The sequence below is a fragment of the Trichechus manatus genome, unplaced genomic scaffold (assembly GCF_000243295.1).
Source record: "Trichechus manatus latirostris isolate Lorelei unplaced genomic scaffold, TriManLat1.0 scaffold00021, whole genome shotgun sequence".
NCBI classification, from domain to species: Eukaryota; Metazoa; Chordata; class Mammalia; order Sirenia; family Trichechidae; genus Trichechus; species Trichechus manatus.
In genome coordinates, this window is record NW_004443957.1 from 22,541,670 (window position 1) to 22,559,369 (window position 17,700).

The window sequence follows — 17,700 nt, forward strand, 5'->3', positions numbered from 1 at the left end:
TTTTTTTTTTTTTTTTCCCTCACCAAGTTAAGCTGCTTGGGTACAGAGGCACAAAATTGGGATTATCCAGGGCTCAGGATTTGACAAGTAGGTACGACAAAAGGAGACTACCAAGAGAATCGAAGGTACATGATGATGAACGCTGGCACAAAGTAGGAGGTGAGAATGTGAGAGAAGTGGACAGTGAAAAGGTGGTAGGATTAATGGAAAAGATAAGAGATGGCCAGAAAGGATACTTGAAATTAAGATTATGAATGGGATACAGTACTAACACACCATCTAGGGTCTAGGGTATATAATCATATGGGATTGAGTGGCTGAGACTGGGTGGAGGATGATATATTAGAGATAACGGAAGAGTCATCTATGTGGGAAGTTGAAATTGCCAGGAATTACATTAGGAATCCTGTGACATGATGTGAAATGTTAATAATAAAGAACTTAAATACAAGATGTGTTAGCTGTTTAACTGCCAAATTATTAATACAGGAATTTAGAGGAAGAAAAGATATATTAAGCTTTGGAAGATTAGGGGACAGCTATAAGTAAATGGTGGGGTTTATGCTGTGCCTACAAGGGAGAATATTCTCTCCACAATATTCCCTCTGCAGGTATTGAGCATATGTATGACAGTATGACAAGCATGCTGGGTGCTAGGGCTGGGCTCACAGTTTCATGCACATAGTCTAGTGGGAGTGGACCACAGATAGGTAAACAAATCATGCTTTCACTGAGAACAAGTGCTGTGGTAGAGGAGTGGGTATAAGGTGTTATGGGAGCACTAAGAATGGAGCTGCTAACAGAGGGGCTGCTTCTCCAAGTAAGAGATCACTAAACAATTTTTGTAGGATTCATGTGAGTGAGTGAGGAGGTTGGCAAGGGAGGCCAATTCAGTTTATATGATGTGGGGTTGTGAAACTTTATGGCATGTTTGAGAGAAGTGAAAGTCATTCAATGGTTTAAGCAGTGGGTACAAGAAAATACAGTGGGAAAGTAACTAGGGACCAATTATGAAAGGTCTTTAGATGATTATATTTCTCTAAATACATTTTTGAGGAGCTAAGAGTATCTAACGAGAATAACACTATGGAAGTAATATTTTAGGGATATTTGTAGTGACAGGGTGCCAGATACCTTATCTTGAAAATATTTTTTTACTGTGACAGCCTTTTATGATTTACGTGAAATTATGATTTCAGAGAGGAAAAACATGGGATCAATTCTTTTTTGGGTTATGAGTTTATTTATTTTTTTACAACATCTTGTATATACATAATGGTGGGGGACCATTATGGTTGCTTTTTCAGCCTTACAAGTATTTTAAAAATAAGTACTAAAACTCCATTCAGTAAAATTGGGGTTTCAACAAGGTAATGTTTGTTAGTGGCACTGAGATTTTGTTAAAACATTCCATTAAGCAGATTATGTTGTGTAACAGGCTGTAATAAATACAATAATGTTTTTACATTATCTTCAGCTCTTAGAGTTCATTTACTTTCTTATTGATACGATGGTTTCTTTTAATGTATTGAAAATGGTAAATTTTGGTACATAGAAATTATTCTTAGTGGTACATAGAAATTATTCTTAAGTGTCGTAACTTTTCTTTGAAAGATCATGTGTTTTGTTATTGAAGCATTAGGTTTGAGCAAATTAAATTAGCATGGTCATTAAAGTTTCTTTCCCTTGTAGGTAAATATATGCAAACAGTTAAATTTCTTTTTTGTCTTGAATTATTCATTGTCTCCTAATGACCTACTTGGTCTTTTGTAATTGAAGCAACTAGGGCAAAGTGTTTCCTTTCTTTCCAGTCTTAATATTGGAATAAAAAACTTTTATTTTGGTATGGAAAATGCTGACTGTTTCGAAGTGGCTATTTTGTTGTATATTAGAAAAATAATTTAACAGTTGGTAGACATAAATGACGTGGTGCAGTGGTTAAGTGTTTGGCTGCTCATCAAAAGGTTGGTAGTTTGAATCCACCAGCCGCTCCTTGGAAACCCTATGGGGCAGTTCTGCTCTGACCTATAGGGTTGCTATGAGTCGGAATTGACTTGACGGCAACGGATTTGGTTTTGGTCTGGGTTAGATACAAATGAAGGAGACCTGGTGGGCGAAAGGGCAGCGGTTTGAACCCACCAGCCACTCCATGGGAGAGAAGACCGTGGTGATCTGCTTCCCATGGAGCGGTTGTACTCTGCACGCATGGATCGCCGTAAGTCGGAAACTACTCAAGGGCGACTAACAACAGGCATAAATGATGTTTTTTTAAATAAATGTATTCTCTGTAAAAAGTGAGAGATTTCAGTCATTTGCTCGTTTAAGGTTGTTATTACTTAAATGACATACCTAAAAATTATGTCTGCCTGTCTGAATATTACTAATTTATTTACTTATATAAGAGTTTTCTACCTTAATCTTTTTAAAGAAATGGCTGAAGATGGCCAGTTTAAAAATAAGAGTTTTTGGTGAAGAGAAAATTTAATTTATGAATTTAACATGTTCTGTTTGACTCATGGAAGTAGTAAGGGAAATTAATATTTTTTAGAATATACTGGCACTCACCGTGAGTCAGAATTGAGTTGATGGCAACTGACAACTTCATTTTGTTAATTGAGAGATGAGGAATATGGTTTTCAGAAGAGACAAGGGAATGTTCTTCTGTGGCCAACCTTGAAGATAGTAGGTGACAGAATCAGGATTTATGGAAATCCTGATAGCAAGTGGTACGTTATATGTATTTTTACAACAATAAAATCCTAGTAGGATGATGTAACAGTGGATTAGATGAGTCAAGTGAATTTTAAGGGAAATAAATGTAAAACCCTGAATTTAGGAACTGAAACAGACAGAAGCCATGCCAGGCTGGAATGTTGAGAAATAACAGTAGAAATAATGAGAAAAAAACTTAGGAATTTTAATTGACTGCAAACTAGTCTACAGTGTGTTTGAACTTAATAAAAAGCTTACGTGGTGTTAGGCTGACCCGATGTCTAGAACAAGAAAACGAATAGCCCTGTGCTGCTTTGTTGCTGACAGATTGGCATTTAGAGAGAAGAGTGGAGTCAGGGTGGTGAAGAGATTTTGTTTATAATGGGGAGCATTACAAGGAACTAGCATATTTGGCGACAAGGAAAGAAATATCAAGTGGGATATCGTAAGTCTGCAGATATTTGAAAGGCTATCTTGTAGAAAAATTATTAGGACTTAATCAGTTTGCCTCCAGAAGGCATCTATAGGGTTAATAGGTAGCAGTGTGGGGCTTAGCATTAGGAAGAACTTCCTGAGAATTAGAGCAGACTCATTAGGTAGGGAATTTTTCATGAGTGGAGCTGCAAAAGTAGAAGCAGAATGACCAGTGGTGTAAAGTACTATAAAGTAGATTTTGTATCTCAGGCGAAAAGGACTAGATGGCCATGCTGAAGAGTGAAATTTTCCTGAGATTTTGTTGTAAGTTCCATGACCGCAGATAAACATTCTTTTGTTTTGTGTTAAGACAATCTTCTATATATTCAGTGATAATTGAGCACTTTCAATAATATTAAGTACTTTCCATGTGCCAGTTGGTGAGCATTCAGAGATCAGTGGTAGTCTCTTGCTCTGAAGTATATTTGCTCTAATGCATATTTGCAAATGGCAAGATTCTTGAGCTTTTTTTTTATTTTTGAGAAACCAGTGTGTGATTTCTATTTTTATTACCCTCAAATTTGCAAATTCTAAAAAAATCAGTTTTGAGGTTTATTGCCCTTTCAAATACTGAAATTGTTTTTCTCTGCTTTTTATTCCTAGCAATGTCTCAGGCTGTGCAGGCGAATGGAACTCAACCGTTAAGCAAAACATGGGAACTTAGTTTGTATGAATTACAACGAACACCTCAGGTAATGTAGACTAAGACAATTTAAGGAGAATATGAGACATGTAAACTGGGATACATTTTTAGAACATGAAAACTTGAAATAGAATATAACAGTAATAATTTACACACAAGCAGTCCTGACTGTGTTTAACTGGCTGTAACATACTTGTCTTGGGTCAGGATCTTCATTCATTCAGTCAGCAAATAATTTGAGTGCATATTCTCTACCAGGTTTTATGCTAGGTACTAGGTGAACAGTGGTGAATAAAACAGATATGGCACCTACCCGTGTTGTTTATAGACATTAAACAAATACCCATATGCGAGAAGTTACATAAAAGGAAAGTCCTCAGTGCTGTAATAAAGAATAACACAGGCTAATTAGGGAAGACTCTTGAGAAGGTGAAGATGGGAAAAACTGGGAGAGGGAAGTAGGTTTAAGAGAGATTAGTATGCTTAAAACTGAACTCATGTTAAGTTTGAGATACTTGTAAGACATGCAGGTGGAGATGCTAATTAGTGGTCTGGACTAAATAGAAAATTTTAGGAATTGTCAGCCTATTTTAAGCAATGGGAATGAATAAAATCACCTAGAGGAGATGAACAGAGGGCTCAGAACTTTGTCCAGAGGAGCCTTATCATTTAGAAGTTAGGGAATGGACAAAGAGCCAACAAAGAAGGAGCAACTAGGGAAGAGGAATTAAAAATGGGAGATTGGGGAAATGGGGCCCAGAATCTAAGAGGAAGTTGTATTAGGTTGAAGATTGAATGGAATCATGATGCATTCTCCTTATTGCTCCGTGCGTGAACCAAGGGTGATATTCGTGTACACGCAGTCCAGTAAGGAGGAAAAAGTAAAAGGAGATGTATAGGAAATTCTTCAGAGAAGTTTGGCTTGCAGGGGAGCAGAGAATGGAGCAAAAAGTAGAGGGGAACACAGAATCAAGAGAAGTTTTTATTTTCAATGTTTTGTTTATTAGATGGGACATAGAGTGCGCTCACCCCTTCCCCCCAACGTTGCACAGCTCTAGCAGCACTATTGAGATACTGATCTGCTAGGCTTATTTAGTGGAGAGGGAGAAATTGATGATGCCTCAGGGCAAATATAATCATCAAAAGAGGGATGTCCTTAAGAAGGTATGAGGGAAAGAGCACAAGTGGGGAGATTGCACATTGATAGGAAGACGGACAGTTTCTGTGTGTAACAAGAGAGAATACCATTAGTACCTTGGTAGAAAGTAGAATAATTTATTAATAATTGATGAATTTTATAATTTATTAATAATGAAATATGAGTAATATATTGAAAGTTCAAGTGGAGGAAGGCCTGCAGATAGAAGAAAAGGCATAAAATAGCGTAGAGAAAGGAAAAGTGAGTTAAAGAAACCATTTGCTGAGCAGTGTTGAGTACCTATTTGAAGCTAGTGAAACCTTTAGTGATACTAATTGATTGTGTGATTTCTCCCCCGCCCCCAACAGTGCTATACACCTGTATAGGTACTGAACTGGAGATTGGGGATGGTTGAATTTATCCAGGGTCATAATTTTGCTAGGCATGTTCTAAAGAGGGAGAAGATGGACTTGATTACTAGCTGGGTCATTGTCATACTTTCTGCGTGATACTTTCCTCATCTTAAAGAATGGAGATTATAATTCCTAAATTCAAAAGTTTGTGTAAGAAGCTAAAATAAAATGTAGAAGGTGCTTTATATAGAGAGGTTGAACATAATAAAAAAAACCCATTGTCGTCGAGTTGATTTTGACCCGTAGCGACCCTATAGGACCCTATAGAACTGCCCCATAGGGTTTCCAGGGAGCAGCTGATGGATTCAAACTGCTGCTCTCTTAGTTAGCAGCCGTTATCACTTGCACACTGTGCCACCAGTTGAACATAATAGGCACTCCATAATAGTAGTAATTAGTATTGTAAATGTGTTTTACTTGAGTCCTTTATAGACAGTATTTATAGTTGCTATGTCTTTTCCCTGTGCGGTCATCAATCTTTGACCCAAGTATGATGGAGAGCCAGTGGAAACAAATGTCAGTAGCATATTGGAAGCTCACTCTACTAAATCTGTTTCTCAATCCATGGGAGCTGGTATTGGTGACTTTAGAGCCTATGTAATCTTTTTCTCAAAGCCAGCTTGTGGGCAGGGTGGGTAGTGATGGTGGTGAATAAAGTAGGAGTCACTTATCTCTCTGTACCAGAAGAGATGTGTCCTGGAATTCTACATTGGAAATTTAAATGCATTTTCCCATATAAACATTGTTTTACATAGGGCAATTAGATACACTGGTATGCTAATGTAGGGGGGCACTGATGATTCAGTGGTAGGATTCTCGCCTTCCATGTGGGAGACCTGGATTCAGTTCCTGGACAGTGCACCTCATATGCTACCACCAGCTGTCTCTCTGGAGGTTTGTGTGTTGCTGTGGTGCTGAACAGGTTTCAGCAGGGCTTTCAGACTGAGCCAGACTCAGAAGAAAGGCCTGGCAATCTACTTCTGAAAACTCAGCCAGTGAAAACCCTATGGATCACAAAGGCCCAATCTGCAACCCGTCATGGGACGAAGCAAGAATCAGGCAGCGTTCCACTCTGTTGTGCATGGGATCTGCATGAGTGGGAGGCCAAATCTATGGCAGCTAACCACAGCAACAATATGTTAATACATGTTTTATTTCACCTATATTATGGTTTAGTTTGTGGGTTAGCCTGAGGGCATCGTACCAGTTCCTTCTGCTTCAGACCCTTGCTGAGAATTTGCATTTCTAACAAGTTCCCAGGCGATGCTAATGCTGCTGGTTAGGCATCAGTTCTGAGAACAACTAGCAGAGCAGTGGTTTTTGAAATCTATTTAGGAATCACCTGGGGATCTTGTTAAAATGTAGATTCTGAGTCATTATATTTGGGGTGGAAATGCAAATTCTCAGCAGGGGTTCGACCCAGAATGAACCAGTCTGAAGCCTTGGTTAGCCTGAGAAACTGACCACTTCCTGTGAAGTTGCGTCTGTGGACCAAATTTTAAGGTTCAAAAAGTGATTTTAAGCTGAAATCCTATTTAACTGTTTATAAATTCGAGAATAGTTGTACTAAAATCTTTAAATCTTTTGATGGACAGCATGAAACACATAATTTATGATCAAAGTGGGGTAATTTTTGAAGATAGAAGAATTCTTAGGATTCATTTAGCCCTAAGGAGTCACTCACTGGGAGGTATAGATTTATAACTCTGCTCAGCTTCTAACCTGAAGGTTGGCAGTTTGAGTCCAGCCAGAGGCACTTTGGAAGAAAGGTCTACTTCTGAAAAAATCAGCCATTAAAAACCCTGTGGAGCACAGTTCTACTCTGACACACAGGGGGTTGCCATAAGTTGAAATCGACTTGACGGCAACTAGTAGCTAGTACTGTGGTTGGTATTTAGCCCTAACTACCTAATTTTCCAGGTAAGAAAGCAGTGTTAAATAATTATTTAGAGCCACACAGCTAGTTAGTATGGCTAGAACTAGAACGTTAGGCATCTGATTTCAGATTCAGTATATTTTTTTTACATATTATACAGCATTTACATAATCAGTCTAGTGGTGGTGCTGAGGGGAATTGGAGGAAATTTAGAGCTACAGCAAAATTGGCTGTTAGTTGACAGTGGTAGTGGCTGGGTGTTGGGTATACGTGGGAGTTCATTTTACCATTCAAACTTTTGTATGTTTGAATTTGTCCATAATTTTAAAAAAAATTAAGTTGCAGTTAATTTTAAAGTGACCCTTCCATAGGAGGCAATAACGGATGGTTTGGAAATCGTGGTTTCACCTCGAAGCCTGCACAGTGAACTGATGTGCCCAATTTGTTTGGATATGTTGAAGAACACCATGACTACAAAGGAGTGTTTACATCGTTTTTGTGCAGACTGCATTATCACAGCCCTCAGAAGTGGGTATGTTGAAATGAGTTGTGCTAGGTACTTACCAGGATAGGGCTGCATGGGGTTTGAGAAATATATTCTCTATAAGTGTATGATTAAGAACTGGAAACTTTTCTAGAGTTTAGATTTTAATCATTTGAGAATCTTTGTTTTGAAATGGTTGATTTTTAGACAATTTTAGAAGCTTAATAGGATGAGAATTTGTTTTGAGGAAATTACAGGGCATGAAACTGTGGTTTTTTACTTAAGTATATAAAATAATGTCCTTATGAATTAGCTATTTCACAAAAACAATAACATACATTAATACATAGTAATGGATAGTGTTTTCTTGTTTGTATGGCATGGATATCAAAAAGGGGAAATTTAAATTAGGAAGGAATAGATTTTTATTTCTAAAATGGTTATTTATAAATTATCATTGGGAAGTATTCAAAATTTTTTCACTGGGCAAGTTGTGTTAAGAGTGTCTGTTTACCCAGTAGTCAGATTTTCAAAGACATTCAGGCTAATCAGTTTGAATTTCTGTGACTTAGTGACAGCATTAGAATAAAGATGATAACTTTCTAGAAACTGGGTATTTGTCGTTACCCCAAAGATACTGGCATTGTTTACATTTTCTTTCCCTTCTTTTTATTTAGCAATAAAGAATGTCCTACCTGTCGGAAAAAGCTAGTTTCTAAAAGATCACTAAGGCCAGACCCAAACTTTGATGCCCTCATCAGCAAAATTTATCCAAGTCGTGATGAGTATGAAGCTCACCAAGAGAGAGTATTAGCCAGGATCAACAAGCACAACAATCAGCAAGCACTCAGTCACAGCATTGAGGAAGGACTGAAGATACAGGCCATGAACAGGTATGTATGAAAGAGGGCCAAAGAGAACATCTATTTTTATGAATACTGTACACTCTCCATTTTAAAAAAGGTGAAATGCAGTAACAAACATTAGTTCTGCATGGTTACCTTTTTTATGCAGGTAATAATATGTGCCTCTAGGCATAATAGAATATTTCATTTAAAATGCTAGAATCTTAAAAAAAACCTTCTTTTGACCCGACTTTCCCCTCTACTTACCACTCTATTTCCCCTCTTCTGTTTATAGCAAAACTCCTTGAAAGAGTTGTCTGTAGTCACTCTTTCAGTTCTTCTCCCATTCTTTTTCAAATCCACTCCAGTTAGGCTTTTATCCTCACAACCCCACCAAATTGCCCTTATTAAAATTATATTTCCACATTGTGAAATCTAATGGCTAATTCTCAGTACCACAGTTTACTTACCAGCACTTGACACAATTAATTTGCCTTCCTCTGAAAAGTATTTTTCAACTGGCTTTCAGGTGACCATATTCTCTTGATTCCCTTTGTATGTCATGAGCTGTTTCTTAGTCTCTTTTGCAAGTTTCATTTCAATTCCCCGACTCAAAGGTGGAGTACCCCAGGGATCAGGCTGTTTCTCTTTTCTGTACAAATTCTCTCTCCAGGTGATCTCATCCAGTTTCATTGCTTTAATTACCACTTATATGCTGATGACTTCAAATTAATATATTCAGCTTGGACATCTTTGAACTCCAGACTCTCTTCCTCTTGGATATCTAACAGGCATCTCAAACTTAACACGTCCCATCCCCAACTTTTGATTTTGACCCCCCACCTGTCTCCTCATGCTTCCTCCTTTCACAGTTAATGGCAACTCCAGAGTCATCTTTAATCTTTCTTTTTTCTCACACCCTGTATTCCAATCTGTGAATAAGTATTTTTAGCTCTCTGCATAATATATCCAGATTGTGACCACTTCTCACCACCTCATCTCCTACCACCTAGTCCAAGGCATCACATCTTTCATTTGAAGTATTGAAATAGCCTCCTAATTGGTCTTTATACTTCCCATGCTTACTCCTACACAGTCTCTCCTCAGCACAGCAGCCAGAGTGATTCTGTTGAATTGAAAGTTAGGTCATGTCTCTCCTTTCCTCAGAACCCTCTAAAAGTTTCTATTCACATTTAGGGTAAAAGCCAAAAGACCTTAATGATGACTTGCAGGACTAAGGGCTAAATATTCACATTTCTAATTTATTTTATTGTTCCTTGTACTATGACATTCAGATTTGTTGTTGTCACTCTTGAAATGCAGCCCAAACGAAGAACAGAAAATGTAGTTTTATGGATGTGATTTGATAAATGCAAGACATAATAGGCTATTGATCTTCTTTATCTGAACAATATTCTTCTAAAATGCTGCCTGGAATTGCATTAATATAGTTCTGTCACCTCAAACCCTTTTTAGAAAGAGGTGTGGGATAAAAATAAATACGATAAGTCTGAGTAACATTTTTGGCTCACTTTAATTTACTGCCAACTAAAACAACTTTTCTTTTGCTTTTGTTGTAGATTTTAGGAAATATTTATGTATAGTTCTTACATTCACTGTTGAGTTTATGTTTTTGTTCTACCATTTTGGCCTGTTCATGTCTTTTTGAATCATAGTTTTATCATTTAATATATTAGTCTTACCATACCCTCTTAGTTTTAGAATGATCTATAGATTTCATTTTATTTTTAAAAAAAGGCAAAAGAATTCTTGAGCATCTTTCCTAAGCAGTGGGATATTATTTCCTTGTTCTGTCAACAGACATTTAATAATGATGTGATTCTTAGATGTACGTGCCATTCTTTTACATTTCTTTTTCATCATATATCCCTCCTTTTTCTTGTATTTACAGGTAGAGAGTCAGGGAATGTGGTTGGAAGGAATTTGGCCTCGTGTATCCCATCCTACCTCTAACTCTGATGCTTACTAGTGGTGTAACTGTGGGCAAATTACTTAACCTTGAACTTCAGTTTCTTTGGTTTTCTCAACTAGAAACTCACTGCATTGCAGGGTTGGTTTAAAGAGCAAATGAGATTATATACTTAAAATGCCTTGCCCAGTAATTGATTTTAGTATCTGAGCTTGTTAGCTGTATCCATGCTGGTTATTTAGATAACATCTCATTTTCCTCATTAGAGTCATCTCGAATTACATTAGCAGATTTTGGGAGGGGGCGGGCAGTTAGTGCTTACCATCCCTCTTAAGTCTTGTTTCCTTAAGAATTTCTGATAAGTGAGGCATAAACATCGTTCCTCATATCTTTTAAATTTTCATAACTAAATCATGCCTTTCTTTAGGTTTATTAATCTCATAAGGAAGAAAATTATCAAAATAAAAAAAAAATATTTGGCAGAAAGTCCTGTAGTCTTTCCTTTGTTTAACAGAGAAAATTATTAAGGAAATATAAACAATTTGTTTTAATCATTTCTAATGTTTTGTGTGCACATGTATGTGTTTCTAGACTTTCAGGTATCTAGTTTGGAGCAAATTCAGTTATCAAGATTTTGAATTCTAAACTTCAGTAGTTCAGTGCTTCAAAATTGATTACTGTGAAAATGCCTAAATGTAAATCTTAATGTAACTTTTTCTCTTTCCTTAACTAGACTACAGCGAGGCAAGAAACAACAGATTGAAAATGGTAGTGGAGCAGAAGATAATGGTGACAGTTCACACTGTAGTAATGCATCCACACATAGCAATCAGGAAGCAGGACCTAGTAACAAACGGACCAAAACATCTGATGATTCTGGGCTTGAGCTTGATAATAACAATGCCACAGTGGCAATTGATCCAGTCATGGATGGTGCTAGTGAAATTGAGTTAGTATTCAGGCCTCATCCCACACTTATGGAAAAAGATGACAGTGCACAGACAAGGTAAGTGCAATTAGTTTCTGATTATCTGAATTCTGAATGTCCCCAATTTGGAGTTAAAAGGAATTTTTGACAAAGAAGTAAAGGCAGTGTAGTGTTTGTCATTGTAGTGATTGCCAGGGTTATTGGCATATTCCAACTGCCTAGATTGTCCTTTTCTTCCTCCCTTATGTGCTTCCCACCTAATGTTGCACATCTGAAAGAAATGACCCTCCCAGGTAGAGGAGGAAGAGGATCATTTAAATTCCTTATAAATGATACTAGGGTGTCATTAGACTCTGTAATTTGTAATGGAAGGATGGCTGTTTTATCACTGTATCTCTAGTACATTGTCTGCCATTGAGTGCAGATAAACATCAAATATTTGTTGAGTGAGTCATTGAATGGTGTATCATACTTAAAAAAGGAAAAAAAAAAAAAACCCAAGATTAGCACTTCTATGCTTAGTCATTTAAAAATTGGATATTTGATTAATTCTTAGACTATAGGAAATTTCATACTCTTACTATTCCTCTTGCTGCTGCAGACATAGCAGAATTCTGATCATTGGGGTTGAAGGGTATGCTGTTGCCCTCAGTATTTTGTGTATTTCTGTTTGATTTTTGTCATCTTCATATTTTAATCATGGTAAAGTGAGGAAAGCTTTTGTTTCCTGGCAGTCAGATAATGAGTGTTTACTTTCCTCTCTTTTGCATTTTTCAGTAGGAAATGTTTAGATAATAGAGAAATATGTTTTTAATATAAATAATTTAGACATTTACATTTTACTTTTTAAAAATGTTTTAGTTGTATTAATACAAATTTTGATCAGTAATATAGTCTAGAAATTAATTTTTTTAATGACTTATTTTTGTAGATACATAAAGACTTCAGGTAACGCTACTGTTGATCATTTATCCAAGTATCTGGCTGTGAGGCTAGCTTTAGAAGAACTTCGAAGCAAAGGAGAATCAAACCAGATGAACCTTGATACAGCTAGTGAGAAGCAGTATACCATCTACATAGCAACAGCCAGTGGCCAGTTCACTGTAAGTGTACAGAATCATAGACTGTTGAAACTGGGAGCACACTGACCATCTGAGACTGTGCAAAGCGGTGGTGGGATGTCGGGTGTGGTGGGGGTCTAACAAGACTGTGCACACAGCCCTGACATCATCCTCAAAGAAGGAAAAGTTGCAGCAGGGTAGTTAACTCTATGATACTTTGTTCTTTTAGGAATAGTGTAAATATTTATCCTAAGGTATTTAATTAAAAAAAAAGATTTTGTTGACTTATTTTTGTTTCCATCTTACTATTGTACTTTGTGACTTTTCATAATTCTCTTTTTTGTTTTAGGTATTAAATGGCTCTTTTTCTTTGGAATTGGTCAGTGAGAAATACTGGAAAGTGAACAAACCCATGGAACTTTATTATGCACCCACAAAAGAGCACAAATGAGCTTTTACTAAAAACAATTCAGAGAATGAACTTTTTAATAGCCTAGTTCTTTAATATTAAAGATGTACCGTCTTTACTTTTATAGACAGAATCTTGGATATGCTGTTCAGTTTTCTTTCTGAGCCAGACTAGGTTACACTATTAGAATCTTTCCCCCTTAATTTAAGATTGCCTTTTTGAAAGGGACTGCAATTATTCAGTACTTTTTCTTTCCTTTAAAAAAATCTAAGTTGTGTGGTTCATTTCACAAAGTGTGGTTCCATTTCAAGGACTCTTTTGACCCAGGAATTTTTCATAGTTCTGTATTCTGAAGTGAAAATTCAGTTGGCCATCCTTCTCCCTCTGCCCCAAAGTTTTTTAGGTCTGCAGAATGTTAAATAATATGTATTCTGACATTTTTCGCTCCCCAGTCTTGTATATTTATAGTTTTCTATATAAACTATAGTATCTTCATGAAGACCAAGACTCAAATTTACTGTGCTTAAAAAACAATTCTCATAGGATTATTATTTTCATGGTATTTTCTTCCATAATATCTCATTTTAAAAAGAGGTTCTTTATGAACTTAGTGTCCATTGTCATGCAATGTTATTTTTTTTTCCATTTTTTCTTGTAATAATTTTGGAATTTCTGATCCTGGGGAAAAGAATCAAACAAAATCTCAGGTTCTATGAGAACTTGATTCATATACAGATTTCACTGAAGAAAGGAGAATTAAATTGGTCGTATGTAGTCTTCAAATGTATATTTAAAGAGGTCTTTTTTTTTTTTTGGTATTAGTTCTGTTGTCACTTCAATTTATTATGCGTGTTTGGTATTTTTGCTTCTTGAAATACTAGAGAGATGTGGAGATATTTTGCACTTTAGCCTGATGAAAAGTACAAGATATGTTCAACGCTTCCCTAATTCTTCCCTTATTGATAGCCACATAAAGTTTGAAGAATAACATGGCACATAGAACTAACAATGGAAAAAAAAAGTTTGCTTCTGTTTGAAAAATGTGTTTAACATTTTGGGTTGCTATGTCAGTTTATATATTTGGTGCTCTACTAATTACATGCTACAGAAGGAGGTTAACAGCTTGAGCCCTGCCTTGGTATGTAGTGAAAAATAATGTTGTAGAAGAATGCCACCTAGTAATGTCATTGTCCTCCGGTTGATTTACTTTTATACTGGGGGACAGTGTTAGGTGGTTGGGAACCAGAAGTCTTTATGTTGACAGGTCAGAAATAAGATTGACTTGTGTATTATTTTTCGTCCCTGTCCTGATTTGCGGTATGTTTCCAAGTTTGTATTATCACAGTATTTACAAAGACATGTTTGCATTGAGAAATTAACCCCCAAAGGGTTTTTCATAGGAGGGAGTAGTCCTCCAATACCATTGTAACTAAAGCCTGTCTAGTCATTGTAAATATTTATCTGTCAATTTTGACAAATTGGGGCCAGCTTGATGTTTTAAATCTTAAGCCCAGTATGAAAACTTCAAAGACTTACTCAATTTTTTACCATTTTATTGAAGATATTTAAAATCTTTTTTTACAGTTTTTTTGGTAATTGTGCCATGAAATTTCAAAATCACCAAAAATTATTGGAAATTTTGTATTCAATTCCTTTTTTTGGTGTAATGTTGTATAGATTATTAATGCATGTCCACTGAATATAATCCTCGTTTTGTGATATAACTGCTTAGATTTTATTGGCAACATATTAGACTGGTGGTTGCATTAAATAACTAAATTCCCATTGTGATTATTAATTGAAGTTTTGTCTTCAAGCAAAAAAATTATTTGTGAGTATAAGCTTTGTGCTTAGAGAATGTATGTGTGCTTATCTGTCAGTATGGGAGGATGAAAACTCTTTGTATCATTAGCGAGTTCACTGGATATGTAATCCTTTGCAGAATATAATTATAGGTATTTGATAGAGCATTGAGTGAATTCTGTGTGTGTGTGGTTTTTGGAGGGGGAGGGGAGGAGGACCGTTCACCATCACTACCACTCAACAGTTTTAACTGTTCATAAAGCATTATCGTTTTAACTGTTCATAAAGTATTATCTAAGGTAACTTCTCTAACCACCATTTCAACCTAGGAGCAAAAAAGGCTTACTAAACATGGTGTGAGACATTGTGATAGCAGACCTTTGGATACATTATCATTTTTAATCCTCTCAACAGGTCTTTGAAAAAGGCAGTAGTTCACTTGTACACTTGAGGCTCAGAGTTGTGACTTTAATAACTAAACCCAAAATAATTAAAATGCCAAACGGAAAAAGGCATCTCTTTTTAAATACCCACTGCATTCCCACTAGAGAAGGGAATACTAGCTAACTTCCTCACTGAGGCCAGCATTACCCTGAAGCCAAAGCCAGTTAAAGACACCACAAGCAAACAGAATTACAGACCAGTATCCCTTATCAATGTAGATGCAAAAATCCTCAACAAAATACTAGCAAACTGAAACCAAAAGCATATTAAAAGGATTATATAACATGACCTAGTGGGATTTATCCCAGGAATGCAAGGGTGGTTTGATATAAGAAAATCAATGTCTTACATCACATTAATAGAACAAAGAAAAAGAAACATTATCATCTCAATTGAAATTAAAAAAAACTCCCTTTTGTAATAAAAATGCTCATCAAACTAGGAATAGAAACTTCAACAACAACAAGACAGCCCTATCATAAAATAGACAAAGGACTTGAGTAGACATTTCACAAAAGAGGACATTCAAATGGCCACCAAACGCATAAAAAAGAGGCTTCAATGTCATTAGCTGTCAGAGAGCTGCAAATCAAAACCACAATGAGGTATTTCACTCCTATTAGGATGGCCCAAGATTAAAAAAAAATAAAATACGTAACAAATGTCAGGAAGTATGTGGGGAAATTGGACCCCTTTTCCATTGCTGGTGGGAATGCAAAACAGTACAGCTGTTGTTAGAAATTGTGTGAGGTTCCTCAGAAAACTAAAAATAGAACTACCATGTGACCCAGCAGCTCCACTCCTAGGTATAATATACCCAAAAGACTTGAAAGCAGAGAACTCAAAAAGAGACTTGTACACCAGTGTTCACTGCAGCACTATTCACAATAGCCGGAAGGTGGAAACAACCTAAATGTCAATCAGCAGATGAATAGATAAAATATGGTACGTACAACTCAATGGAATACTCAGCCAGTAGGAGAAATGAAGTCTTGATACTTGCTACAATATGGATGCAGCTGGAAGACATTATGCTAAGTGAAGTCAATCACAAAAGGACAAATAATGATCTCATAAAAAGACAAGAAAAAGCAGATGTATAGAGACCAAAATTTATTAGTGGTTACCGGGGGTGGGAGTGAGGGAGGGAGGAAGGGGGAGTTAACGGTGATGAAAAAATCACATTAATGGTAGGGTTGCCAATTATTGTAATTGCTGTTAATAAGTTATACATTTGTAAAAAGATGAATTGGCAAAAATTGTGTGATATATTTACAACAAAGAAAAAAAGCTGCTGAGGCTGCTGTGTAGTTCCTTGTTTTGGAGGTTTACGGTCATGGTTTCGAGGCACAACAGTTGACCTCTGTTCACTTGGAGCAACAAGAGGAAGGAGACTCAGGAACAGGAGGAGGATATGGAATCAGGCTAATTTCCTCCATGAACAACCCCCTCCTTTGCCATGAGACCAGAAAAACTGGATGGTGCCCGGCTACTGTTACTGACCATTTGGATCAAAGATTCTATAGAAGAATCATGATAAAAAGGGAAAAAATGCAGAACATAATTTTAAATTCTCATGGACTCCAGACTTCTGGAGCCAGGGAGGCTGGATGAACCCCTAAAACTTATTGCCCTGAGGTAAATCTTTAAACCAAAAGTAACTCCTGAAGTCTTAAAACCAAACAATAGTTTAGCTTAACTAGTAAAAAATCTCTGTCTTGAGTGTTACATTCTTTTAAGAACTGTATGGGATCAAATTGACAACAGCAGGTCGAAAAATTAGGAACCTTATGGGGCAGTGAATTTATGTTAATGGGGGAGGCACAGCTCAGAAAAGCAGGGTGAGAATAGTTGCACAACTTGAAGAATAAATGTCACTGAATTTTTTTTGTGTGTAGGAAGTGTTGAATTGGTGTATGTTTTGCTGTGTATAATAAATTTTTAAAGGGGGTGACTAGGAATAGGAAATTCCTCAAGATGAAAAAGCATTTACAAAAAACCTACAGCTAACATCATACTTAATGGTGAAAGACTGAAAGCTTTTCCCCTAAGATCAGGAACAAGACAAGGATGCCTGCTTTCACCACTGCTGTTTAGGATTATACTGGAAGTTTTAGCCAGAGCAATTAGGCAAGGAAAAACAAGAGGCATCCAAATCAGAGAGGAAGAAGTAAAGCTATCTCTACATGCAGATAACATGATTCTGTGTATCAAAAATGCCACATGAAAGCTCCTAGAACTAATAAATTAAGCGAACTTGCAGGGTGCAAGAAAAAATCAGTTGTTTCTATACACCAGCAATGAACACTCTGAAAAGGAAATTGAGAAAACAATTGCAGTTACCATAGCATCTAAAGGAAAATAGGTATAAATTTAACCAAGGAGATTAAAGATCTGTACTCTGAAACTATAAAACTGCTGAAAAAATTAAAAATAAATGGAAAGATATCCTGTGCCCATGGATTGGAAGACAATACTGTTAAAATGGCAGTACTACCCAAAACAATCTGCAAACTCAATGCAATCCCTATCAAAAACAG

General features: G+C 36.4%; 1 protein-coding gene across 5 annotated transcripts in view; it reads left to right on the forward strand.

Annotated features, from left to right (window-relative positions):
* RNF2 (ring finger protein 2) overlaps window positions 1-13,727 on the forward strand; it is a 44,683-nt gene extending 30,956 nt beyond the window's left edge. For 4 of the 5 annotated variants that reach the window (XM_004372913.2, XM_023728125.1, XM_023728124.1 and 1 more), the window contains 6 exons: window positions 3,790-3,878; window positions 7,628-7,788; window positions 8,418-8,633; window positions 11,249-11,521; window positions 12,375-12,546; window positions 12,854-13,727. In XM_004372913.2, coding sequence (XP_004372970.1) covers window positions 3,792-3,878; window positions 7,628-7,788; window positions 8,418-8,633; window positions 11,249-11,521; window positions 12,375-12,546; window positions 12,854-12,955 — 1,011 coding nt within the window. In that variant the 5' untranslated portion in view covers window positions 3,790-3,791 and the 3' untranslated portion in view covers window positions 12,956-13,727. Of the gene's footprint in view, window positions 1-3,789; window positions 3,879-7,613; window positions 7,789-8,417; window positions 8,634-11,248; window positions 11,522-12,374; window positions 12,547-12,853 lie in introns of all 5 variants that reach the window. The other variant, XM_023728126.1, reaches the window with a different exon arrangement.
* The last annotated feature ends 3,973 nt before the right edge of the window (window positions 13,728-17,700 follow it).